Genomic DNA, 27,686 nt, shown 5'->3' on the forward strand with positions numbered 1-27,686 from the left:
AACCATAATCCATGGATGAAAAGGCAGTGGACAAACTCAGTTAAATCTCAAATACCCTGAGGACATATATTTTGTCCATTTCGGCTTTTTTATGTTCCTTTTTCTCCCTCCTCTTTATTCCCAACTTTAACTTTTGAAAAGCTGAGCGGTTTAAGTGGCCAGGCCTGGGGACCTTATTTGTATGCAGCACAAATTTCAGGATCTGTTCCCAAGCCTGTGCAGAGTGAAAAATGGCCTGCATTTTCTTGATAGCCCATGTGGTTGTAAAGAATAAATGGCTAATGAATTACAGATGAACATTGACGCAAATTAATCTTCCTGATGTCCCTGGGTTATATGGCAGCCATTTAAAAGTTTAATCAATACACTAAAGTTGAAAACATGCAGGCACTGCAGTTGTTTGGATGTAATAAACATCAGAGGGAAACGGGAGGCTTGTACCCAGTCCATGTATCATAATGACAGGTATTTATGTTTAATGGACTAAATATTTTTTATTGGAAGAGAGCAAATGTCAGCTTAACTTTGTAAGCCCCGTATTCAACTTTCCTTTGAGGTTGGTGAGAGACGGCTGACATGTCATTGAAAATGAAATGTAAAAAAACCAGTTGAGACAAAGTGAGGATAAGGAGCTGTTTCAGCCACGAGATGTTGCTTTAATGCTCTGCAACTATTCATTAAATAAAATGTAAACTCTTCCATTTCTAATGCTGCAGTAAAAGAAAGGTTTATTAGGGGAGACTTTTAATGGTTATTAGGGAAAACAAGAACCAAATGCTGCCAAATATTTTTTCTGGGAAGCATTTTATTTGAAAATTCTTTTCCTGAGTTACAGCTTTAGAAGATATATAATTAGTAAGGGGTTCCTCCCCACATTTTTTCTTTCTGAGACAAATAAAAACATGGCAATAACTTTTAGATTTTGCATTGCATATGCCTTTGAGCAGAGTAATACTCTTTTATAAGGTTGGTAAATGCTTAGATATTAATTACAGTTGAAGTCAATAAATTTTAAAGTCAGGTATGTCCAAGACTCTACCCATCATAAAAAGTGGGAAGAAGGGAAATTATCAGGCTCTGTGAAAAACCCATAGTGGAAGCAAGTATGCCTTGACTGACTGACTATCTAACGAGAAAATAAATTGTTGTCCCTACTTTACATGTAGGTCTTGCAAAACCTCCTGTCAGCCAATTTTTTTAGCATCTCTTCTGTGATCCAGTGTTTGAGAGTGGCCCGTTAGCGGGTCAGTTTTCTTACCTGAACTGATCACTGATGTTCTGTAGTCACCATGTGCACCTTTCATGCAAAGAAGGCATTCTGGATCCTTTGGGTGGTTAGTTTTTGGGAGATAGGTTGAATAATTGGTTCTTTTGTGGCTTCTCCAGCCTACAAAATATTCAATTCTGTTAAACATGTTCATGCATCTTAAATGTTTTTTTCCCCCCAATGTGATTGCAGCATGTGATTATGCAAGGAGCTATTAAATGCAGGGCTACTAGTACAGAACAGCAAGGTTTGTTGCCGCTCTTCCAGTTCCATAGTAACTCCCAGAATCTTCCTCCTTGGTTCTTTAACTGATTCTTCAAAGGAGATGAATATGTAGATTGCACGAAGAGTTAAATGGGTTGATTGGAGCAGGGAATCTTATTTCACTTCCACAAAGGACACATATATATTTGGTTTAGGACAAATTTCTTTATAATGAACAGTATCTCTCCCAATGCCCATAGATACAAGGCGCCATATGTCCACTTTAGATAGGGTGCTCTTAGGTCGTCCTCTATAGAACCTAGGAAGAAAAAACATCTCTGGTAAAGCCATTGTTCAGGGTCATATTGATAGACCTCATATTTGAAAAATTGTCAGGTACAGCTTCTCAGGAGCAATGGAAATTGCTTAACAAGCCTTTTAAAGTGTTCATCTCTTTCACTATTAACATGACAAAGCCTTGTTAAAAATTTCTGGGCCCTGAGCATGCAAACCCTTACTCATGTGTCTTTTACCAGTGGAAAGTAAAGAAATAATTATTGGGATGATGAGCAGGTTGTCTACTATAGCCAAGGGTCACAGAAGAAGTCTGTGCAAAGATAGTCTTCTCATTCCTCTGCTCATGAGTGGGTTGTGTGCCAGTCTATCCCCACAACGTAAACTAGGAGCAGACTCGAGGGGTAAATTTGGCACGTGGGGATAAGTATGGGATAGGGAGTTCCCACTTTACCTTCTTCCCTAGTTGCACATCCAACAACTAAAGGCAGTGAATGGATCATTGTTGTTTGCTGGGATGACTCAATGATGGCTCACTTGATGGGTATAATTTTCATCCCAGGTTCTGGGCCAGTATGTTCTGATCATAGCTTGGCTGTGCTCTTCTATAAGAGAACCAAGCCAATTCATCTTTTTGAATTGACCTTGTAGCCTCCGTGGTGATACAGGAAGAAATGTACGTGCATGGCTTATCAGCTTCAGAATGAAGATGTCAGAATGGAGCTGGGGTGTCGAACTGAACTAAGTTGGTTTATATTTCCAGTCACTTTTCTGTCACTGCTTCATAGGCCCTCCAAAAACATACGTCTGCTGGTGCATGATAGTAGAATGTGGAGGGAAACAACTAATAAAGCAAATCTGTATTGAATTTACCTCAGAAATAAGTGGACTTCTTGCAGAAAGCTGGACAGGGAAAGAGGTTAATGTGTGTCTGGATCTCCATATATCAGACAGAACAATGCATTTCCAGTATCCACTAACAACAAAATTCTGTGTTGTGTATAACTATATGTGATGCTGGAAAGTTCAGGCTGTTGGAATACAGTATGCAACTCATTACAAAAGATATATAAGTTTTTAGTTTCATCTACTTGCATTTAACTAAATTATTTCAAAGTTAGTTTTTTAAACAAAACTAAATCTGAATCCCTTTCCATATATGTTTCAATTCTGCAGTGAGAATAATAATGTATATATTACAGGCTTAGTGGATTTTGGGTTATCTCAATGGGTAGAAGTGTACCTTGTCTTTGTTAGAAAGAAATCTAAGCCTTTTTGGAGGGGGCTCGGGGGGAAGAGGGGCAAACTCTAAAGCTTCACATTTGATATGTGGCAAAACTTCACAAAAGAAGAGTAATGGTATGTGTATGAAAAAATGTTTTCACATTACAAAATTATTAGTTCTAAAAGGAGTTGTTTGGCTTGCCGTTTCTATCAGTCTGAAGTTTTGTGTGTGTGTGTGTATATGTATTTGTACACACTTCTGTACAATAGTCTTACACAATTGTCATGAAGACTTACCAGTGCAGATGCACACACTTACCTACTTATCCTTTCCCATAATGACCAATAATAATAGAAAGAAATGTTTTATCAATCCATCAAAAATATTACCTCAGACACTGGCTGACTCATGTTTTGAACGGTTGATGTGTTGTGTGCATATATATATATCTGTATACCTGTCTAAAGTTTTGTATAGCACCATCTTACCAATGCCTTGAACGTGTCTATATAAAAGTCAAATCTAGCTATAATATTATTTAGCTATCTAAATAATCACAAGAATCAAGTGGAAATGTTAACTGTTAATCTAAAGTTGTTTGAATGCAACTTTGAGTAGAGATAGCAAATTGATACACCATGCTCTGGCAAGGTAACTTTTCCTCTGCCATGTGCATGTTGAATTTCTCGGAAATATGAATAGGATAGTAAGAAGTGAAAGCAGGTTGAAAATTGTCAGTCACAGGCTTCAGAAACTGAGACCTACATCCCTGACAGCTAATAAAAAATCAAGTAACTTTTGGTTCTGAATCTGTATAATGAGCATGTGACAAAGAGGGAGTGTCTTGTACATTACCCTGCAGATGTAACTTTGCTGGCTGCCAGCTTATCCTGCCTTTTACTCCGAGGAAGAGAGAATGTTACTGAACAAAAAATATCTCTTAGTCAAAAAGCTTAAATTAAAAAAAAAAAAGGCTAAAGATGTTGTTGTGTACTGCTGGCTATTTGTGATGGTTAGAAGAATTATTTAAAAACAAAGAAGCCACTCACAAAGAACTATAATTACAAAAGCTTTAATAACATTTACATCTGTGTATCATCTATGTCTCCAAATGCAAGTCATGAATAACACATCAACTAGAGCATATAAGGAGTAGAAGAGCTCGCACCTCATTTAAAATCCAACACACCCCATCGTCACTGGAATCAAATACTCAGCAGGAATGGTTCCAGTTGATAGACACACAAAGAAGTCATTGAAAATGGAAACATATTAATTATGTTCCTTAAGGTTAAGATAGTAATGGTTGAATTCATTTATCCTGGCATCACATCAATGCTCAAAACCCATGCAGGAAAAATGTGTAATGTTTCAAAATTGTGGAAATTGCATAGTTTTGAATTTGCTTAATCCTGCATCTTTAACTCACTCATGACTGACTCCACACCATAGGAGGGTGGGGCGCAGAACAGGACAAAAATAGAGAACAGCTAAAGAAAAAGACGTTCTTGGTCCAAACAAGCAACTTGCACTATATGAGCTAGTTGTAAAAATAGACCATTGCTAAAATGCAGTGCTTTGTGGAACACCTCTGTTAGCAGATGAAAAGGAATCTAAAGGACAGTGTTGAAGAGACAGCTTTTGTTTCTCAAAATTCGGTGGTGAGCTTCTTACCTCATGTGAGCTTAGCTTGTCATTGTGATAGAGAGATCCTCTTCCTTCAACGTTTTCTATTTTCATTTTCTTTTTGAGTGTGCTCAGTCAAAACACTAAGGCTGGGGTAGAGTAAAGCCCAGGTCACGCAGTGGAAAATGATAGGTGTCAGCAAATTCCAGTTAGTTCTATTGAGATCTTTTGCTTTGCAGAACATTTTTGTTGGTCCCCCTGAAACTAGGGAGATCATTCAGATAATAGGTTTATATTTCTTCCCCTCTCTTCTTCCTCTCTCACATTCTCATTCATGCATTTTTGGCTCAAGACCTCGGTTTCTAATGATAGTAACTCCATTATATTAACAAGCAGTCTTGTGGCACCTTAGGCTATGTCTACACAGAAGTGTTATTTTGGAATAAGCTATTCCGGAAAAGATTTTCGAAATAGAAAATCCACACAGACTGAATGCTGAATTGCAAGTAAGGCCACGCTTTGGGTAAGACAGGAGGCCCTCTATTTTGAAATATTCCCTCTTCACTATCTGTATAACCTCTATTCTGAAATATCTAGTTCAGAATAGGCACTATTTTTCATAGAATTAGATTTACAGAACTCAAAATAAGCCATCTGCTATTTTTGAAATTATTTCAAAATAGCAGTTTTGCTGTATAGATGCCAGCAAAGGTGTTTCTTAATAGCGACCGTTATTCCAAAATAACTTTACTGTGTAGACACACCCTTAGAGACTAACAAATTTATTAGGTGATGAGCTTTCGTGGGTAAGACCCACTTACGCAGGAAAGCTCATCACCGAATAAATTTTAGTCTCTAAGGTGCTGTGTGACTGCTGCTTATTTGTGAAACTACAAACTGACACGTATTGTATTAGTGTGTTTGAGGGATGGTCCCAAAATACCCTGTGCCCCTTGATCCTTAATTGCTTGGTGCTGAATCCCAAGTCTTCACAGCAGCGAGGGTTTGATTGTTGTCTTTTGATGCCCTTTAAAATTCTCAGCTTCTCGGACTTGTGTTTCAGTGAGAGTTGTGTGTAAAGGCTAAATAATATAAGCACTCTGTCTCATTTTAAATGAGCAGTACTTAAGTTGTTACTGATGCTACCGTCTGTGTGTAAATTAGGGCTACTCCTTCACTGCCCTTGGTGGTGTCTTATATGTAGGTGTTTGCAAATGTAAGTCTCCAGGTTTGAAATGTTATGCCACATCTTCTGTTTCTTATACCTTCCAGATTATGTATAATTGATGGCCTGCATTTACAGACATGGGTGGTATACAGATGTAAATGTTATTATAGCTTTTATATTTTATGTTCTCTCTGAAAGATCATTTTGTCTTTGAATAATATTCCTGTTCTGATTTCGGGGTGTTTATCTGCAAAAGAGAATATGAAATGGATATTGCACATCCTATATTTCTTAAAAGTAATTTGGAATTTTAGGGTATGGGATTGGTGGTGACTGATACACTGCCTGGATGAGCTATATTCCTTTGAAAATAACAGCGCCAGTACATGACTGCATCTGTCTAACCTCATAATTCACTTTCACATTGGGTTATGGATGTCTGCATTCAGTGAGTCTATCTTCCCTTTAGGTATTATTTCAGCCCTTTGAGATAATAAGGAAAGTTTAATTGCGTTGTTAATTGATTTTTTGCACAACATTATTACCTTGATTGATTGCAGAGTTGATGAAAATGTTAGACACAGGCAGTGTAAAGTATCAGCCCAGTAAGGAGTGGGAGCCATGTGGAGAATAGATAACCTTGATGTTAAGAGCTATATCCTTCAGATATGTCTTCCCTTGACATATTGATGGCCCTTGAAAAGGGAAAAGCTGATTGTATGCAGAATGCAATCATTAAACCCACTTCAGCTGGCTGTTGATTAATTTGTTTTTTCCTGGAGGATCCAGTTAAAGAGAAGGCCTCACTAGTTTCAACAGCAGCCATTTTCCAGCCTTCAGATTATTCTTAACCCTCTCCTAGAAGAAAGAAAAATATGAAGCTGTCCTGTTTTAGCCTAGAAAACTCTCTGATGACATTCAGTCTAGGTCTAATACAAGGATTACAACACACACACTTTCCTCCTTTAACCATCTGCTTTCCCTACCTCTCTTATATTCTGCCCTACAATATCTGGCTTCTCTGTAGCCACAACAGACAGAGTCACATTTGATGTTTTGTTAGAAAGGCAGGAACGTAGTCACAGCAGAAATGCCACAAAGGTTTTCAAACTAGTTTAATCATTTTTGTGCAGGAGATTGAAATACTTTGAGTAGCATTCTAATGTTTGCAGGTGGCTTCTCCAAAAGGCTATTCCAGAGGAGTATTCCCTGTAAGCTGTGCCCTTGTACAGCTGCTCAGGAAAGAGTCAAATCCCACCCAGATGATTGATAGAGCACCCTTAGCTACGTGTTGTTTCAGCTGCTGGTGCACATTCACTCCTGTCTCAGTGCACAGAAAAAATTATTCCACACATGTATGGAAACATCCTCCTGTGGACAGAAAAGATTTGCGGGAAAGTTGGTCCAAGGGTTCTGTGCACTGGTTTAATGTCTCAAACTTTCTGCCCCATAAAGACCTCTGGGGACAGCCAGATCTGGAAAATTCTGATAAATTTTAACTGAGATGAAGAGAATTTAACAGAAAAAAATGAGATAAGAATGGATGAATCATCTAGGTAGGGCAGAAGGAGGGACAGAAAGATAGGAAAAAAAAACCTAATGAATCTGCTAGATACGTTCTGAAGAAATGGGTCTGTCCCACAAAAGCTCATCACCTAATAAATTATATTGTTAGTCTTTAAAGTGCTACACTACTGCTTTTTTGTTTTCTGAAGACACAGACTAACATGGCTACCTGTCTGTGACTTTACTAGTGGTTTTTTTTTTATGTTGCTTATTGTAAAATTAGGCAAATATCTGGATGAGTTGATGTACCCCTGGAAAACCTTGGTATATCCCCAAAGGTACATGTATCCCTGAGAGAGAAGCACTGATGTACAACATCCTTAGATGTTCCCATGAGCAATGAGAACGTATCTGATCAATTTGTCCTTGCTGCTGTGTACAAGTGTGACCGAGTAAGGCAAGAGGGGTTTTTAAGTAAATCTTGGCTGCCTTCTAACTCTTTTGAACTTTCCTCTGGTACTTAGGTACCCCTTCTTTTTTAAACAAAGGACAGTGATATGTAATCTTGGCTATGTCTACACTAGCCAAAAACTTTGAAATGGCCATGCAAATGGCCATTTCTAAGTTTACTAATGAAGCGCTGAAATACATATTCAGCGCTTCATTAGCATGCGGGCGACCACAGCACCTCGAAATTGACACGGCTTGCTGCCGTGCGGCTCATCCAGACGGGGCTTCTTTTTGAAAGGACCTGCTTACTTCGAAGTCCCCTTATTCCCATCTGCTCATAGGAATAAGAGGACTTTGAAGTAGGCAGGGTCCTTTGAAAAAGGAGCCCCGTCTGGATGAGCTGCATCAATTTTGAGGTGCTGCGGCCGCCCGCATGCTAATGAAGCACTGAATATGTATTTCAGCGCTTCATTAGTAAACTTCGAAATGTCCATTTGCACGGCCATTTAGAAGTTTTTGGCTAGTGTAGACACAGCCCTTGTGATATGTGATATGTAGGTGGTGATGGCCTTCCAGTGAAATTCAGTGGGCTTCCCCCTTTAACACTTCCTCTTTATACACAAGTGACTTAGGATATGTAAAACATTTATGCCCCTTTAACCATGCAAGAGTGTGCCTTGGAAACAGAGTGCTTTGGAGAGGCTAGGTCTTCCAATTAACCATTTAATAGCTATTTGGTAAAGTAGTGGGTAGCAAGTTATTGCTTCCTGTTTTACTTGCTAATGTCCGAGACAGTCACTGTTAATTTGTGTTTGCGAGTGATACAGCAATCAGTGTTGTTTGATTGTTTGGCCAGATGTGTTTTATTATGTCCAATGTGTACATTTGCCAGTTGGCTCCTTTTTTAAATATGGGAACGCTTTAACTTAGAACATAGTCAAGCCTGACAAATTTGAACTAGCCAAATAAGTAAGTAATATTTCAAGCTGTCAGAGTGGATGAAAACTCTGAAAACTGTCATCAAGATCTCTGCTCCAGTGGAAATGTTTATTAAGTGTAATATTTGTTAGTAAGTCTTGGGTGCTTGGACTACATTTAAATGAGTCTGACCCTAGTAGAAAGTTTTACTGTGCTTCTCTTGATTGGTTTCTTTCGCTTCCTATCTTTAGTCTTCAGCACAAGTTAAAAGTGCTCTTATAAACTACATTCTGTGTCCATTGTGATTTAATCTGTTCAGCCTCTCCCTTATTAGCATATTTTTAAAAGGAGGCTGAGGGAGAGGGAGAGAGTTTAAGAGGAAAAACAGTGACAATGTTTTGGCACTCTCTACTGGAGTCAGTCAGTGTTTGAGAATTAGGCTATGAATCCTTTGCAGTAGCAAATCATCGTTGGTATTCTATATAATGCAGGGCTTGTTTCTGCTAGAGACAGGCCCCAACTAAAACCAGTGAACTGAACGCCTGCAGAACTTTCAGGAAGTTTGGCTCCAGATGTGAACTTTATGGCTTGGGTGTATTTCTGATTTCAGCTGAGCCATATGTCAACTGGGTTGGAAAAACGGGGAGCCCCTTTGACACCCAATCCTGTGAGATCTGGATGCCTGCAGCAAAGTGTTAAGTGCTTTCAGCTCCCCCTGGGAGGCAAGGGAACCCAGCATTTAGCAGCACTGGTCCCTTAAGGGGGCTTACTGTATATTAAGAAGAATCCTATTAAGCCTCTCACTGGCAATTAGTTAAAAGTCTCCTTTGTTTCTGACAAATGGCTTAAAGAAGGGAACGAGTAACAGGATACAAAGAACGTTCCCTTAACTGATTGTCACCGTATCATAATATGACAGCAGAACTGCTTAACTGTGCTCCTTAATTTTGAGAGACTTTTTTTTTTTTTAATTTTATTTTTAAAGCTGGGAAAGAAACTTGGTCTTTATTTCAAATGGCTCTCTTGAGAAATTTCAAATCATTTGAGCCAGGCTGAATTGTGGATGGCTTTTTTAATGTGAACTCCTCCAGCAGAACAGATCTGAGCTGCAAAAGTAAATTTTACTCATGAGATGAGCCAAATTTACTTCTAAACTCTCCAGAAGGGCCCTGCTGCTCATGTAAGAATTGCAATTTTGCTGGAATGCTTACAGACTTTCCAAACAATTATTCCAAAAGTTTACTTTCTACCCCATAAATCATGGTACATTTATTTTATCCTATCACAGTTACTGAAATAACTTACTTTCCTTTTTTCCTCTTTACTGCTAATGCAATCTGCACATTCCTAAACTTTGAGACGTATAATATAATTATATTCATCCTCTGTTTCCTTAATGTCTCTAGCATTCTTTATGGTTTAATACTGTTGCTGATTAATGGAGGTATTATTAGCAGAGTGTAACCCAAAGTGGAGAGCAGCCTACAGAAATGTCACTTTTGCATATGTTAGTCAAATCAACTGAGAGTCTTCTGAGATAATATGGGAGGTGTTGACAGAGCCGCTGAACTTTAATATGCAGTAAGGATAAAAACCTTCTTGCCGATTTTAAAACCTTCTTGCCCAGCATTCTGAATACATTAGAAGTATCAAGTGCATCAATGCAGTGATCGTGTTGTTGTATGAGTAAAATAAAAGAAGCATATTTCAAAGCAACTTAATTCATACTTGTGTATTTATTCCTGCTATGAAACATACTGACCTTTTTTTTTTTGACTGTGAATGGCTGTCTAAATACAAAAGCAGCTTCCCCTCCCTTGGTGTTCACACCTCCAGATCAACTGCTGGTAGTAAGCCTCACCCTTGCTGACTGAGCTAACCTTGTTATCCCCACCCTTGCTCTGGCTTATTTATACCTGGCCCTGCAGATTTCCAAGACCAGCATCTGATGAAGTGAGTCTGTGCTCACGAAAGCTCATGCTCAAAACTTTTCTGTTAGTCTATAAGGTGCCACAGGACCCTTAGTTGCTATTACAGATCCAGACTAACATGGCTACCTCTCTGACAATTGAGCTTTTTGTTAAACTAAATAGTGACATCTTGTTGTAGCCACTCATATGCCCCTAATTGATGTTCACTGAGGTTAGCCCACCAGAAATCAGGCTTCCAGGTAAAAGATTGAAAGCATGGATTGCATAAACATAAACTTTGCTCATTATAGGACATAAAATCAGCTGCAAAACTAATGAACAGTATTGCTTAATTGTCAGAGGGGAATATTTAGGTTGCTGGTTTAGACAGTTTATTAGATAAATGGATGCTGCCCTCTAGTGGGACTGACCTCAATTTTAAATTAACTGAAGAGAGCAGCATGAGGTTTGTTTGGTTGTGTGCACACTTCTTGTGGTTGTAGTTTTGTTTTTTGACATGCGACAACAGTTACTGGGTTAGTGGCTAAAAAAGCTGATGTGGTCCGCATTGGAGCCATTGGCTATCAGTAAACAGCTTTAGCTTTTGTGGCTAGAGATTGGAAATAAAAGGCATTTAATCAAATCTACTTGATTGATGTTTGATCCTTGCATGTTCTTTGGAAACACTCCTGTCTTGTATCCACTAGACTCAACTTATAACACACATGAAAGAGAGAGACATATAATATACAAATAGATATTTTAAATCCACAGTTATTTTCCTTTGAAGAAATCTAAGATGTACAAGTTAATCTGTAGAAAAATTGCTATGTGTATAGCCACTGAATTCTGGTGCCCAATAGCGCCAGTAAATAAAATACAAGTCTGTTCTTGATTATTTTTAAATATTACTCCACTCTTTTTAAACATTCAAAATATGCCAGAAGAAACATGGACCTTTAGGCTCATCTATTCACAGAGTTATTTGAAACTGCAACAAGGTTAAAGAGACACTTCTGGGTGATGGAAAGGGTAGGACTTTTTGTCTGTCAGCTTTGTTTTTAGTATGATAAAATCCAGCTTATTTCACTCATCATCAAAAGGGTGGAAGGTTTGCTAAGAAGGCCCAGTGCAGAATGTGAGGCCTTTATTATTGAGGCTACTGTGGCTGGGGCAGAACTGGTTAATGATGGTTCTGCCCTCAGTGGACTTGTTTTAGATGATCTGTAGACAGCACATGCCCAGATCAAAGCTGATCATGTCAATGTCATTCAAGGAGGAAGAGCTGCCCCCCTTTTTCTTTTTTGTTTTAAACGAAGCATGACATCCAAAGAACAGTGTGTTGATTGTTCCACTGCCAGGGCACACATAATGGAAACATTAGCTCCAAGATAACTTTTAATCTGTCAGCCTAATGGCCCCTTAATGTGTAGAGGGCTTTAAATGTATGTCAGCCAGGGCTGTATAAAGTAATATAGTTTGTGGCCTGAATGGATCTAGATGACTCCGCACCATGACACAATATGGTTTATTATTAAGTATCAGCTCATCAGCTTATTCCCACGGACTTGGACAAGCTTCTCAATTTTCCAGTAACAGATTATGTGAGAGAGAGCTTGCAGTGCATTTTTTTTTGCCCTTTCCTCTTTTTTAAATTACAAGTTTCATCCCCAGCTGCACTTGGAGCCCTGAAGTGTATTTACAGCAGGCTGCACTTTATCACACATCAGCTCGACTGCTCATTTACACTGAACATTCATGCACTCTCCCCTGGCCTGGGATGCAAACTTCACCTCTTTGTATTCCTACACCTTCATTGCACATTTTTCCAGCCTCCTCTCCCCACTGACTGTTTTTCTTCCTCCTTTTTTTTCCTCCCCTTCCTACAACCAGGCCAGTGAGACTTGACATGACACAGTACTAGTCTGTGCAGGACAGTTGCCATATACTTCCATGGCCTTGCTTGTCCCTTTTCTTCCTTGTTTGATAAAGTTATGTGCATAATGCCAGTGTTATTGCTGTGGCCTAAATATGGGTCTGACTTTGTGTCTGGAAATATTCTGATCTACCTGAAGGACCTTTACCACCTTCCTGGCATCCTTGTAGAGAGACAAAGCCCATTTGTAGCCATTTCATTTCTCTGAATACAGAGTGGGTTATGCTAGCACTTCCAGACCCAGGAAAGGGTGCAGGAGAGGGTGGAGAGCACCACACTCAGTTGAACATTGCCTCAAAGATTGGGGCTGTTGGTCACATTCCCCTGCATTATGGAGAAATCTGTCTTTCTGTACGGTGTCACATATGTGGCGTCTGTTTCTTCCTTGAGGCAGACAGTGGTCCTTTTGGGCTGGAATACGTGAGCTCTGGCCTCCACCTGACAGTGCTGCTTGTATGTGCAGCTGTCTTTGGAGGAATAGCCCAATATTTCTGCTTTTATTTAGAACTATTGTTCTCTTACTAAACAGCTGATAAGTTGTTAGTTGGTAAAATAAGAAGAGTTAATATTTGTGTACCTGTTCCTTGGCCTCTTCTGACAGTATTTCCTGATGCCACCTTAATAATTGGTTTTGGTGCCAAGTTCTTGCTAGTCTTTATAAATCAATGCTCATATACTGTCTTCTCAGAGGTATTTGGAGTCACATGCAGTGGCATCAGCTGGGGTCGGCAACTCTCTAATCACACAGGCCCAAATACCTTTGCCCCTTCTTCAAGGCTCCACTCTACGCATGCCATCTCCCCTCCTTCTGTCCATTCCCTGTTCTCCTCCACCTTCCGTCGCATCAGGCTGAGCTTAGGGTTGGGGCTGTGGTGTTCTGTGCAAGAGTGGAAACTTTGGGCTGAGCCTGGGGCTAGGGATTGGGATGCAGTAAGGGGTGAAAACTCTGGCTGGAGGTGCTTACCGTGGGTGGTTCCTGTTCAGCAGCACAGCAGAGTAAGGCAGGTTTGCTGCCTGCCATGGCCCATGCCACTCTGGAAAGCAGCTGGGTTGTTTCTGCGGTTCCTTGTGAGGACAGGACACTTGGCACATTGCCTGTGCTTGCGAGCACCACCCCTGTAGATCCCATTGGCCACTGCAGAATAGATGCTGGGAGTGGGGGCAACGCATGGAGCTGCCCGCCCTCCCCCATGCCACAAAGACCCCCTCCCCAGCCACCCACTTTTGGGCGTGGCACAGGGCCAGTGCAGGCTGGAAGTCAGCCTTAGCCCTACTGTGCCACCCTTTTTTCAGTGCCTACAATCTCCCAGTTTGGCTTCAGTAGCTTTCAGGAAACAGGGTCTGATTGCTTGAAACTCACAGATTTAAGGATGGGGGAAGGAGTTCTAAATAGCCATACAAACAAATGGTATGGGTGAGTGGCTCATGACTTGCTCGCTCCCTGGGATTTTTTGGTGATGGAAGAGAAGATGATGCAGAAATAGCTGGGAATGAAAAGGGAATAGGACAGTGAAGGGAGGGAGGTTGGTACAGTGAAGGGGTGGATGTGCATAGACCAAAAAAAAAAAAAACCCGAAGGGGGGTGAACTGAAGGTTGTAGGTCTCTTGCTGCCAGGCTTGGGTCTTTTATAGCTTGCCACAGAATCTTCAGGTTCACCTGTAAGGGGGTTACAGCTGAGGCCTAGTGCCCTAACCAGTCTCTGGCAGGTCATATGGGAGAGGCTACATTTGCTGCTCCCCTCTGTTACTGACCCATAGGGCAAACCTTTACAGTACATCCAGCATTTATCTCATTCTCGGGTCGCTCCTACTTCTGTGCCCTGATGTGCTATAAAAATTAGGACTCTGTGACTTGAATTTAGCTTTTCCCATGGCAGCTGCGGAGCTGCAGACAACAGTGAACACGTTTACTCATGGAACACTCATGGTCCTTTACAATAACCTTTCTGCAGTTGCCTGAGCCAGAGTGCTATTAGCAAAGAGGTCGGAGGTGCTGCTTGTTGAGGGCAGAGGCAGGCCCAGCTCTCCCACCCTGGCAGACACTTATCCATGGGTTTATATTTCTTTAAACATTGGGAATAGTGTTGCTTGTTTCCCTGAGGCACAGAGTAGTTAACGTGACTTAGGCAAGACCACTCAACCAAGAACCTGCTTCCTGACTCACTAGTCTCCTCATCTAACCACTAAACCACTTGCCATGTTAAAGCAACTCTTAGATTCCCATACCATCTATAGCACCTACATGGTTTGTACATGGTTTGTACTTTCGAAATGGAAATCAAAATAGATTTCAGTATTAGCTGTAGCATTTTATCTTCAGTAGATGTTGCATTTTTCTGATGCAGCAATTTTAGAAGTGTAAGAGGAAAGCAATGTTGGAAAGGAGCAATAAGTTGCTCTTATTTTATCAAATGAGGCGGCCTGTGGAAGGAAACAAAAAAAACTGCTGCTTATGAGGAAAACAGTAAGTTAAATAGACATACACTAGATAGCTGTGGTTATCCTTGGTACTGCAACTTTGAGACAGTCAAAAGTTAGTTTTCATACAATCATAGAAGATGTGGTTAGAAGAGACCTCAAGAGGTCATCAAGTCCAACCACCTGCTCAGAGCAGGACCAACCCTAACTAAATCTGTCAGCCAGGGCTTTGTCAAGCTGGACCTTGAAAACCTCTAAAGACCACCACCTATGTAGGTAACCCATTACAATGATTCACCACCCACCTAGTGACATAGTTTTTTCTAATATCCATCCTAGACCTTCCCCACTGCAACTTGAGACCATTGCTTCTTGTTCTGTCATCTGCCACCACTGAAAATAGCCTGGCTCCACCCTTTTGGAACCCCCCCCCACCCCGCCACTTTCAGGTATTTGAAGACTGTTCTCAAATCATCCCGCCCTCTTCTCTTTTGCCAACTAAATAAACCCAGTCCCCTTATCCTCTCCTCATAAGTCATGAGCCTCAGCCCCCTAATCATTTTCATTGCCCTCTGCTGGACACTTTTTATTTGTACACATCTTCCTGTAGTGGGTCCCAAAACTGAATGCAGTACTCCAGATGAATAGAGGGGAATAATTTCTTCCCTCAGTCTGCTGGCAGTGCTTCTACCAATGTGACCCAATATGCTGCTAGCCTTCTTGGCAACAAGTACTCACTGTTGACTTCCATCCAGCTTCTCCTCCATTTATCTATGACTGTCTCTGCTCATGCAAAGCAATGCACAATTGTCTGATAGCCCTCACTCAGGTATATAAACAGTATAGCAAAGATTGGATAGCTGTGGGAGCTCTTCTAAAAGAGAGACTTCTAATAAAGCTATGAGATTGTTCCCTTCCTCCCTGAATCCCTTGACTACTATGGATAGACTTCCAGATGTTTGGGTGTTTAGAAGCCCAAGAGCAAGTGATTCATTTTGCTTCTTGCCCTCCACAGTAGCAGGCATCACTATTTTGGATGTTCTTACTGTAGCGTTGACCGTATCATTGAACTGCCTCTAAAAGTTATCACAGGTGTTATGACAATGTCTTAGCCTCAGGTAATTGAGCAATGAGCCTAAAGGAAGATAAGAAGTGAGCGTGTGGGTGCATATACAGGTGCACGCACAGGAAGAGACCATTCAGGCGGGGTATTTATCCCAGCACTACTTCTTTCCTGGGTTATAAGCTTAGGAAGAGTTTCATGACACTTAGTGGAGCAATCACGCGCTGGAAAGAATAAAGTAATTAAATGTCATATTTGTATTTTGTGACTGGACATGCTGTTGGAGGCAGGAAATAAGTTGAAAATCCAAATGAAAAATAAGGAAACAAATTAAATGAAGTAAAGCTGATGGATGAACCTCAGAAGACTTAGTGCAGTGTAAGAACCCCAAATCTTGGAAGTTTATCTGAACCTACTGAAACACCCTTCCTGTCTGTTAGGCCAGGTATACAGATCTTTCTTGCCCTTTCCTTGTGACCACCTGCACATCCCCAATCCAAACAGAACTGCAGTCTCTATGTTTGGGTCCAAGCCTGCCTTCTGTGCACTTATCTGTCTTAATATTTTGCTGTTATATCCTGTGTCACATCCCATGGAAGGTGATTTATCTGCTCTCGAGAAAATAGTCATGGAAAGCTCTGAACTTCAGGCTGATTCTTTGGGAGATTATTTGTTTTTAAATTAACTGAATGGCACATCTCTGCTGATTGTGTCAGGATTGGTATATTGGGCTTCTCTAAGCAGATTAATTTGCAGCTCTCCTTTGAGCCTTTCCACATTTTTGTGCTGCATTGAGATGTTTTAATATTTCTTCTCAATTCTTTAAAATATCGGAATAAATAATATGACCCACTTATTTTTAACTAAAACATGTAGGAACCCCATAAAGAATAGTGGGGGATATTTTCAGAAGAACCTAGTGATTTAAAAACCTAAATTCCATTGAAAGTCAGTTATACTTCAATTCATAAGCTCTAGATGATTAAAAGTATATAGGCTCCTAAGACACAGGTAGATGACTTCGGGGACTTCCTCAAGTAACTCTGTCATTTAGTAAAATCCACTACGCATCTCTCCCTATTTTGCATGCCTAAATACCTTGAAGAAAATGGGATTTAGGGTCTTCAGTTAGAGGCGCTTTTGCAAATTTTACCCACAAGTACTTGCTATTGTTCTTTGCTAAATGGGGATGGTCTTGAGTATGCTTAATATTAATCAGATTAACACAAGTGTTGTATCTGACTGAGTTATGACATCAGATTTTATTGTCTGTGGACAAGTGTTTATTCTCCTGTGAATGTTGGTGGTAGGGTTGTACTCTTCTGTAAGTAAAGTTGCAATTAGAATTTTAGGGAACTTTGCAGTTCCTATTGATTGGAAGGATAAAATCCCCTGGAACTTTTGAAAAAAGTTATGATGGTGTTGATGTTCGATCTGGAAAGTAGTTTACACATTTATACTATAACCACCACTTGAAATGCAACTGTTGTCCTGGTGGAAAATGTCAGCTGTTTAACAGGAGCACTACCCAACCAGGGTAAGGAGGAAGAGAAGATAAAGAGCTGATCCAACACAGACTGAGAGGTGGTGATTTTTAGGTAGTATTGTCAGAATAACATTAGGTAAATTGGAATTTGATTAGGATGTCAAGTCTGGTACTAATGGCCATGTAATCAGACCACAAGCAGCCAAGATTTTTGCTTCGGTTCCAGCTGAACAGACGTAGGGTTGCAAGACTTTTTGGTTTACTTATGGAATACAGCCCTTTGCATCTAATGTCAGTAAGATTATTTCTTTTGTTAATATGCCTAAGTATGAATACTTTACTATTTGCTGGTACACTGTAGCTTCATTAACATATATCAGAATTATTAATAGAATTAGAAAAATCAAAATGAGCAACTCATTACATAGCACCAGGATGCCACCAGAGACTCTTAATGTTAGGTCACAACTATCTTAAGCTGATTTGAACTGATGACCTAGAAGTACATTGTCCCATAGCCTTTTGTGAATTTGTCTGGTTTCCAGAAAAAAAAATTTCACTTTAGAAAAGAATTGGTTAGTACAACTGGTTAGCACATAGTATGTATAAGGCACTGAGGAGACATGCTGAATGTGAGTTTGAAGCCTCACCTGAAGCACTAGTTGTCAATAACCAAATGACTTGGTTATGTTTATAAGAGGAATAAGTTGCATAATAGCTCTCTGAAACACACACCTAAGTCAAGGTTAGAATACGACTTGAACATTTTTTCACTTGCCTTAGTATGTACATATGGATTTATTTATCTGCGGGGATAATTTGGTTTCCCCCCAGCTAAGGCAAAGCTCATGTCGCTGATGCTACAATGTGTTGGTGAAGAAAGACTGATACCACAACACACAAAAGTGACTGCAGAGTCGTTACATACCTGTCATAATTAGAACATCCATTCTGAAGGAGAGGGAATTTAAAAGATAGAAGGTATATTTAAACATGATACTTCCCCATTCAATTCTTTTCATAACTATAGTTTTAATAGCTTATGGTGATGGTGGAAGCAGCTATTTAAGAAAAATTAGGAGCCTCATTTGAGGGAAGATGATCCCTCAAGAGACCTCATGTTGCCATTTTTCAAGAGCCCTGAGCAGAAAGCTCATTCAGAATGCTGTACATTAGGTTGATGGATTGGGAGTGTACTAAGCTTATTATGACCAATGCCAGATATTTTAATTAAAAACACCACACGTCATTAAATGTGTTGTCATCCCCCATGCACACACATACACATACGTGAGTTAGTGATGCTACAAACAAATGAACACATTGTAGATGTTCAGGAGGAAACTGTCTCCTACTGAGTCAAACCCAGTAGGTTTCCTAAAGCCATGGATTGCATTGAAAGCTCTTACTGTAGCGTATAAACCCTCTGTAATCTTTACAGTTTTCTTCAAGCCCAGGGTGGGAATGGAGAGGAAGAGCGGGAGGTGGGGTGTGTGTTGGGGGGAGCGGGTTCAGTGGAAAAAGTCACCATTTAATTTATGAGCAAGCCTATTGTTTTACAAATAACCTTCATGATAAATGAAGTCTCACGGCAACATTTTCAACAGTGCTTTTATCAAGACTCTCTGAGCGGTGTGTATAATCCGCCTGGCAATCGAATCACAGCTGTGTGCCTTGGTAGGGAATCTCTGTGGAGACAACACTTCCTTAATTTAAACAATTGTAGGCTGCAGGAGTTCAAAAATTTCAGCTGACTTTAACTGTCACAAGCCCAAGCACCTTTATCCCCCGGCGAGCAGCAGCAGCTGGATTTCATTTCCTGCTGCCAGACAGTCCGACATCTTTGCTGAATATCCCAGGAACTGAGCGTCTTTGCTTTAAGGATTTTATTCAAGGTGACAGCTCCTCACACTTTAGCGTTCAGATCACCTCAAGTAGCTGAGATATCAGTGAAAATGAGAGCGCTTCTACAGCAAACTCCAAATTTAGATTGACTGAGGTTATCCCTAGGCCTCTGGGCCCAACCTCCATGACAGAACAGGCCTGCCAGTAACTCTAAAACTACAGTGGAGTTTGTAATGATGTCTGGGGAGAAATATTCTGTAGGAGCAGAGGAGAATACTATAAGTGATAGGAAATGATGTCAGATTTTGTTAGGGCTGGAGACACTGTTAGAATATACTTGGCATAATATGGTACCGGTATCTCTGTCGGCATCTCTGTTTTCTGTCACTGCACACAATTCTAGGACTGTCTGTAGCCCTGACAGTGTCTTTTCAGATCAGGTTATTGCACTCACTCAGTGCCGCACCATCCAGCCCCCTTTGTTTGAAGTCTGCCCTTTTGTCATTAATGCACTTGATGTCTATTTAAATCTGACGGTGAATGTAGTATCTGTTTTCCTGTCAAGAGATCATTGACAGTATTAATACCTCCTGTCCTTGCCTCATTTTCTAAGTGCTGACACCTCGTTGCAGTCTCCAGCATTCATCAAACAGCACTCTCTCCCCGAGATCTCTGTAAACAGCCTGGCTTCCAGTCCCTCAGAAACATGGCAGACCTCAAATAGGACTTTTATCAGTGACAGTGAAAAAGGCATCTGAAGAAGATCATTAATAAACTGTTCATAGCCTTTGAATTTAGAGCTCTACCTGTAGAAGCCCATCTAGGCTTTTTACCAACTAATGACAATCACGTTTTGCATGGGATAACGTTGCCTCAGGATATGAAAACTTAATTTTGACCAGACACTTGTTTATGAACATAAATAATTTCTTCCCTTGAATGTGGAATTTGCTCCATGGATCAGTCAGATTATTAGAGACCTAGAGAGAGGGAGAGAGAGAGAAGGAAGCTGAGAAGGGGCTTCCCTTAAGAGAAATGTGTTTTTCAAAATTGGTGACAGGCTTCTCAATTTCTGTCCATTGGAATGTTACTAGCCTGATGCTTTAAAAAAGGAGAGAATAACAAAGATTAACTTTAATCCAGCAGATCCCCTTCTTCCAGGGTTTTCCTACTTTATTTGAGACTTACAATTATATTGCTGCATTACTTACAGACAAACAAAAGAGTGCTTAATTCGTGTTGCAGGTGAGTACAACGAATAAGGCCCCATTTGTTTGTGGGACCTGTCAAATTAAAGCCCTTCAAAGTAAATGAGGATATTCCCTCCCCAATCTTTGTCCCTGTAGATAATGAGTTCTTTTGTTGCAGATGGGATGGATTTTGGTGGGTCTTAGGTACATGAACTAGGTAGTATAATGCTGAGAGTTTAAGAAAATCCCAAAGTAGAGCAGGGACAGAGAGACCCTTGCACACAGTTCCATGCAGAGGGGGCAACAGTAACCACTGCATGTGTTTTGGGGTGCAAAAGTACTGACTATCTAAAAACAAGCAGTTCTGGAGCACCTTAAAGACTAACAAACTTATTTATTATGCAATGAGCTTTCGTAGGTAGGATGAATGGCACACTTCGTATTTAACTTAATTTTCTTCTCCTACTGGCCCTATTAGTGACAGACCCCCTTTTTATCGCCTTTCTCCCCTCCCCCCCGAGTATATAGACCTGGATTCTAACTCCTCCAAATCTGGGGAAGTGGGTCTGACCCACAAAAGCTCATTACCTAATGATAAATTTGTTAGTCTTTAATGTGCTACAGGACTGCTTGTTTTTTTGCGATGCTACAGACTAATACAGCTACCTTTCTGTAACGCTCACTAAATGTCACAGCACTTCTGTAATGGTATTATCTATAGCTCTGCCTCTCTCTGGATCAGCTACCATCATTTGGGTTGGGAGGGGGCAAAGGATAACTTTTAAATATGGCTGCAACAGACAGTGTGCCTTGCCCTCCCTTTAGCATTGTTCTGGTGTGTTGAGCCACTTCTATTTAGAAAAGGAGGGCAGTGAGAACTAGATGAGGGAAAGTCAGAAATCCTGATTTCTAATTGTGGTGCTGTAAATGACTCACTTTGTGGCCTTGGCATGTCACCTCACTTCTCCGATGCTGCAAAGCAGGGATAATAATTGCTTACCTCAAAGGGCTGTTGTGTGGATGTCTGAACAAATTTTTTTGAGGTTTATATCACTAGATCAGCTTGAAGATGATGTTGTTTGCTGCTGTTATTTTGTTATCAATACAACCATGTGGTTTAGAAAGATTCATTCCCATATCCATATTTTGAAACAACAGCAGGCAGGGCGAATGTGTAACTCTATCCAAAATGCCCTCCCCACAAAAGCAGGAGGGAAGTAGAGTAGTTTACAGTAAGTGGGTGGTGAATTCTACTGTATGTAGGTCCAGTCCTGCAAACACTTATGTATATGTGCTGAATGGGGTAGTCACAAAGGTATGCAAGTGTGTGTTATCAGGGCTGGCACCTATGCCATTAATTAACACATTAATTTCAAATGAACATACTTTGTTTCCCAAGTATAGCTAAAAAGGCGAGAAAGAGAGAGAGCAATCCCAAACACAGCTGAATAATCTTTTCCCCAGCCTAATATTGTTCAATTATAGACCATGCTAATTGTTCACATTTTCTTAATTTGTCTTCTTTTCTCTGTAGGTGTTCTGGGAAAATGTCGCTATGTCTACTATGGGAAACATTCTGAAGGCAACAGATTCATCCGGGATGACCAGTTATAAACCCCACTACCATTCCATGCTGCTTTGAACAGGTCACAAAACATGCCCCTAAAAAGCACAAATTGCATCCTCATTTTCAGCATGTAACTAAAGTCCTCCAGTTCCTTCTGCTGACTTTGCCAAGCCTGTCAAGATCATCCTTCTGTCTTAGTCTGAGTAGTCACACAGAGATTGACATGATTGCCTTTAAGCAGGTCCCATCCACCAGTGTGACAGACAGCTGCAACCAAGCACCAGGCCTGACAGGATGAACACCATGATGGATTGCCTGGTCCAATTGCTGCACACAGAAGAGCAAAGGTCACACCTGGGGCTTCAGTGAGCATGCTCAGTTGGTTTAGCAAGAACAATGCTTTCATATAAAGTTTGCCTGTTGAGGGAGAGAGGGTTGCAGTATCGATAGGCTTATAAAAGCAGCAGCTGCAAGTGAAGATTTAAAAAGTCCTTCTCTGTCCGTAGTTTCCCCTCAGTAATTAGGTACTTCAGTTTAAAAACTAGACACCTTTTCAGAGAGTGTTTATCACAAGTCAGGCTTGCTCTTTCTTTCTGGGTGGGGGGGAATGACATTGTCAGCGATGTTATATGAAAACACTTTAGAAATGCACAGCCCTGAGTCTGTATTTTTTAGAGAAACGGGTCTACGCAGTTTTGCACATACAACTGAATCAAAGCATTCTATTTTTACCTAAATCTCAAGTTTTATTACATCTTAACATTCAGAAGTGGGGTCATTGTTAACATTGCAGAATAGGTGATCCAGAGGGCATACTGTTTAGCTGTATATTCATGCTTGCCCAGGTGCCGGTGGTATTTATTCTTGGTTTAGCTGACAAGATTTTTTTTCAACATTTGCAGAAATTACATTTAGAATTAAACATTTTAAAAAGAGAAAAAAAAACACACACCAAAAATCCTACTGAACTTAGATGATATTTTGAGGAAATAAGGTATGGTTGTTTGTTTCATACTACTAACATTGTTGGAATCTACATAACTTGAAAACTCTCTTATGTATCTTAGAGTAGCCTCTCTATTCTTGTAACTATTAATCCACGTGTATGTAATTATGGTTTCTGTCATTTGTTGAGTAAGAAAATGAAAATCCCTGGAATTTTACAAGTCCTTTTAGGAAATGGGGTGAACATGTTTAGAGCAATGACTCATTTCCTTGGTGATTGTGCATCAAGTTTCCAAGAGTTAATACACTGTGCTTTGTGTGACTTGATGTCATAGGACTGACAGAGTATGCAGAGCCTTTCACCTTTAGGCTGCTATTTCAAAATGAGCCCATGATGATAATATCTGAGAGCTGTTGCCATCTGTTGGCTAGTCATTGGTTTGCATGAAATGAGTCTGTGTTAATGTTCCTAGCAGACAGGTGACTGTAACAAAACTAAATCCTTACAAGTGGCCCAAATTTGGGCTTTCTTCAGCAAATGTTGCAGATAGAATGGGACCAGAGACTGATGTCTTTCCCTAACAGAGGTAGTCCATCCAGAAAATGATGAGGCATCTTGGCAGAGGAAAGTAGGGAAGCTGGCACTGTTACTCTCCATGTGATTTGCCTCTCTTGAGGAACACAAGACTTCACTCACTGTGATGGTTAATCTGAAACTGCTCACCAGTGTTGCAGTTATTTTTACATTTGGAAAGAAAGTGCAAATAAACAGGACTCAGTTAATATAAATTGGTATAGCTCCATTGATTTTAAAGGAGCCACACCAGTTTCTGTCAGCTGTGGATTTGGCCTCATATATTTTAAGTTCACGTCTGCCTCTGAGTCAGCCTCTGTACAAATTGCTGGAATTGAGTTGTGGCTGTGGAGTGGCAATTTTGCTGATGACATGATTTCTTTTATTTGGCTATTCGGGGTAAGAAACTGAAATCTGATTAAAAAACTGGTGAGATGCAGGAGTTATGGGGAATCAGGAAGCTGCTTTCCTTGTAACTTAAATAATTATGAGAGAGATTTCTAACTCAGATACCAAAATAACAGCAAGTTGCCATCTTAGCTCATTTGTATCATAATGTCTGTTATGAATCATCAACACATATTTTAACCATAGCATATTACAGGCAGCAGGGGGCTAAGCAGGGTGTTTACAATAACGTAATGTCACATTCAGTCTGGTTGGATAAATGTTCCTGTCTCTATCAGAGGCTTTAACCCTGCCTCAAACAATAACAATAAACACTTGCAAACTGGCCACGTGATATTTTTCATCTTTATTTTTCATCCTTATTCACATTTTGTAATGTCAAAACCTTTTGCAGCATTCTCAGGAATGTCCTCAGGGCAAAGCTTTGGAGGAAAAAATATTTTTGGAATGAGATGTGACCAAAGATTTTGTTGCTTTGGAGTGATTTTTTAAAAAGTATTAAATAGCAGAGCAACTTTAATTAAAATTCACTGAATTAGAACTCACAATAAAATCCACTGGTACTTTATAGTCATCTGAATAATCTTAACTATTACTTTTATGGCTATAATGAATTAGCATATTATTTAAATATATGTGGGACTGTTTACGGCTGTCTGTGTTACACACAGTGCTGTAGCATGCCAGGACCCATTCTCAGATGTTTTGCACCAAAACACAATTTCACAGTGCGGCAAGTATGTTCATCCCAGTCCTGCAGCCATTGCTCAGTCCTATCTTAGCTTTTGATACAAACTGAACCTGAGCCACTAGACTGCTCTGTGAGGAGCTCACATGTTCAAAATTCCAATATGGTAGTATCTTGATGGGAAATGGATAATATACCTATCTCGTGGAAGGGACCTTTAGAAGTCATTGAGTCCAGTCTCCTGTACTCACAGCAGGACCTATCACTATCTCTGATAGATCTTTTTTTAAAATCCATTTGCCCGAGATCCCCAAATGGCCCCCTCAAGGGCTAAGCTCACAACCAAGGGTTTAGCAGGTCAATGCTCAAGCCACTGAACTGTCCGTCCTGGTAAGGAGAAACTTCTCCTCCTCCTGAGCTGCATGCACATCAAGGGGCTCTCTACACCTCGAGGATAGGGTAGTCCTCAGCTATCCTGTTCGTTAGGTCCTGAGTCTCTCCTTGAAGCCACAAATCTGTACAGAACATCTGCATTTTCCCTTCTTCCTTAGCTGCTGCAGAAGGCCACATCTCTGTGACTGAGGGCTGAGAGCAGTTGCTGAAACTTGTGTCTATGAAGGTCCAGAAAAGTTCTTTGTGACAGGGCCAAGTTTGTACAGTGCCTTACACAGAAAGGTGTTGGCCCATGACTTGCAGCTCCTTGGTGCAACCCGAAGTATAAATAATAAATAACAGTGATGATGTCTATATCCTTCTCTCCTTTGTGAGGCTGTCCTTTCCATGGCTCTCCTAAACTGCATCAGTCCCAGTCTAGCTCCTAAACCCAGTGCCGCTGCATGATCTCTCTACCCACTCTTGGAATATCAGTACAGTCCCCAATAATGTAATTTTTTGGGACAATTTGTTCCTTTGAAAATACTGGTTTAGGCAGTAGCATTATTTATTGCAAATGTTAATGCTGTAGTCCCCTCTCAGACAACCAGTAGCAATCCTATTGCCCAGAAGCACGGCAAGACCAGTACTTGGTCAGCAGAAGAGAAATGTTGCCACTACCACCAAATGAGCTGCATTTGCAGATCCTCGTCAAAGCTCATTGACATCACTGGGGGGTGGGGTCTTTCCTGTGGATGTATTGGGCTTTACATCAGAACTCTGATGCACTCAGTTACACATGTGGACAACCTGATGCTGAAAATCAGAACCTTCCTCCATTGCCTTGTGAATGTGACCATTCAACTTACGAATTATTGCACTGATGTGCTAAGCCAGGTACTTTCTAAATCCCTTAGCTGATGGCTTAATTCAATCTTGCACTTAAATGATGAGTGCAGAAGAGGAACAATGTATGTGGTCTCCCCATTTTGGAGTCATGTTTTTGATGAAGATTGACAAGGTTCATTGTGAACAACTTTTGGTCTCAGTGCTCATCTGGGCTCTCTAGTCAGGAAGAGTACCAAGGTTGTTTTTAAAATATAAATCAGATTTGATCAGGGACCAGTTTTTCCACCCTCCTATTCCTGTCAAAGCCTTGCAGCAGTGTAAAAAAAATGACTTTGCCATTTTTCCTTGTGCTGTCTGAGTGGAAACTGTGCTATGCCCCAAATTTTCCTATCGTGTCTTAGCAGAGATGACACACAGAATATCAGACTATTTTTCTTTTCCTTTCCCAGGCTGACGTGTGTGTGTGTGTGTGTGTGTGTGTGTGTGTGTGTGTACATGTGTCTTCTTGTCTACCCAAATAGGATACTAAACAAATCAGTTGCCTTCTGAACTTTCTTGCGTGGGTGATTCATGAGGCATTTGGATGGTGTCAGTAAGTTTTCAACTAACAAGTGGCTCTTCAACAGTTCATGTAGAGAACTGCCAAACTGTTTAAAAATAATGATCACTGAGCTACCAGGATTGAAAAAATGCATTGGTTCTATGGAGTTACTACATTGTCCTCTAGCTCTGGTGATAGAACAACAAAGTGGGATAACTGTGTTATTTGTTGGTTAACCATATTTGAGATCTAGGAAGTTCTTTGACAAGCCACCTTAAAAATGAAAAAAAGCGTCTAAACTTGCCTAGCACTGATTTTCCGTCTCATACCACATTGAATCATAGCTTTTCCATCTTCAACATACTTCACCTGGGAATACAGAATAGGAGAGGGATGGTTGGGTTCTAGAAGCTACGAATAGTTAATTGTTTTGTAATAGTTGTATTAAAAATAAAATATCCAAAATGAAGTTTCTGCCTGATGTATGTTTTTTCTTGGAAACAGGATCCAGACCTTAGCTATAATTTTATCAGTGTAAATAAGTAGGCCACTCATGTAAAGCCTTACTTCACAAGTAGTCCTTTTTAAAGGACATGTTCATATTTAAGCCCAGGGTTTTATTCATGTTAGTAAAAGTTTAGCTCTTAATATGCAAAGGAAATGTAATCCAGATAGGTCTTTGCACCTGAATATTGTGCGCAATAAATATCAGTATTGAGTTGTTACCTCCAGATTGAATGTCTTTATGGGAAATAATATATCAAAGATTTAGTAATACAGGGCTCATGTTCACTAGGAGAAATACATTTTAGCGTGTTAATTAACTCATGTTACATTTTAATGCAGAGAAGAAAATTGCAGTTTTACCATACAGTATCTGATTGTAGTAAAGATAGTTAATGTGGATTAGTTTAACACAGGTTAAAAATAATGAGACAGACATAATCTAGTTTTAGAAAAACAACCAATATTAGTTTCTGCTGATGAAGTCTGGCACACTGTTATTAAGTCCACTATCTTCCATTGCATAATTGGACTAGAAATAATGGATGGTCTCTTCCCCGTTTTTTCAGACCAGCTGGAGTAATTTAATGAGTGGAGGTGAACCAAAATTGAAAATTCAGATCCAGAAGCTGTCCAAAGGATAGGAGTGCCTGGGATTGTGGTTTGTGTTTGACCTACCATAGGCAAGAACTTTGAAACAATGTTATCACAGTCACTCACAGCTGGATTGTC

At 40.2% G+C, this 27,686-nt stretch overlaps 1 protein-coding gene across 1 annotated transcript in view; it reads left to right on the top strand.

Moving 5' to 3' along the window:
- Positions 1 to 26,913, top strand: part of LRMDA (leucine rich melanocyte differentiation associated) — a 906,832-nt gene extending 879,919 nt beyond the window's left edge. The window contains exon 7 of the mRNA XM_075000035.1: positions 22,041 to 26,913. Coding sequence (XP_074856136.1) covers positions 22,041 to 22,120 — 80 coding nt within the window. The 3' untranslated portion in view covers positions 22,121 to 26,913. The remainder of the gene's footprint in view (positions 1 to 22,040) is intronic.
- The last annotated feature ends 773 nt before the right edge of the window (positions 26,914 to 27,686 follow it).

This window comes from Carettochelys insculpta, chromosome 7, assembly GCF_033958435.1.
Source record: "Carettochelys insculpta isolate YL-2023 chromosome 7, ASM3395843v1, whole genome shotgun sequence".
In the NCBI taxonomy this organism is placed as follows: Eukaryota; Metazoa; Chordata; order Testudines; family Carettochelyidae; genus Carettochelys; species Carettochelys insculpta.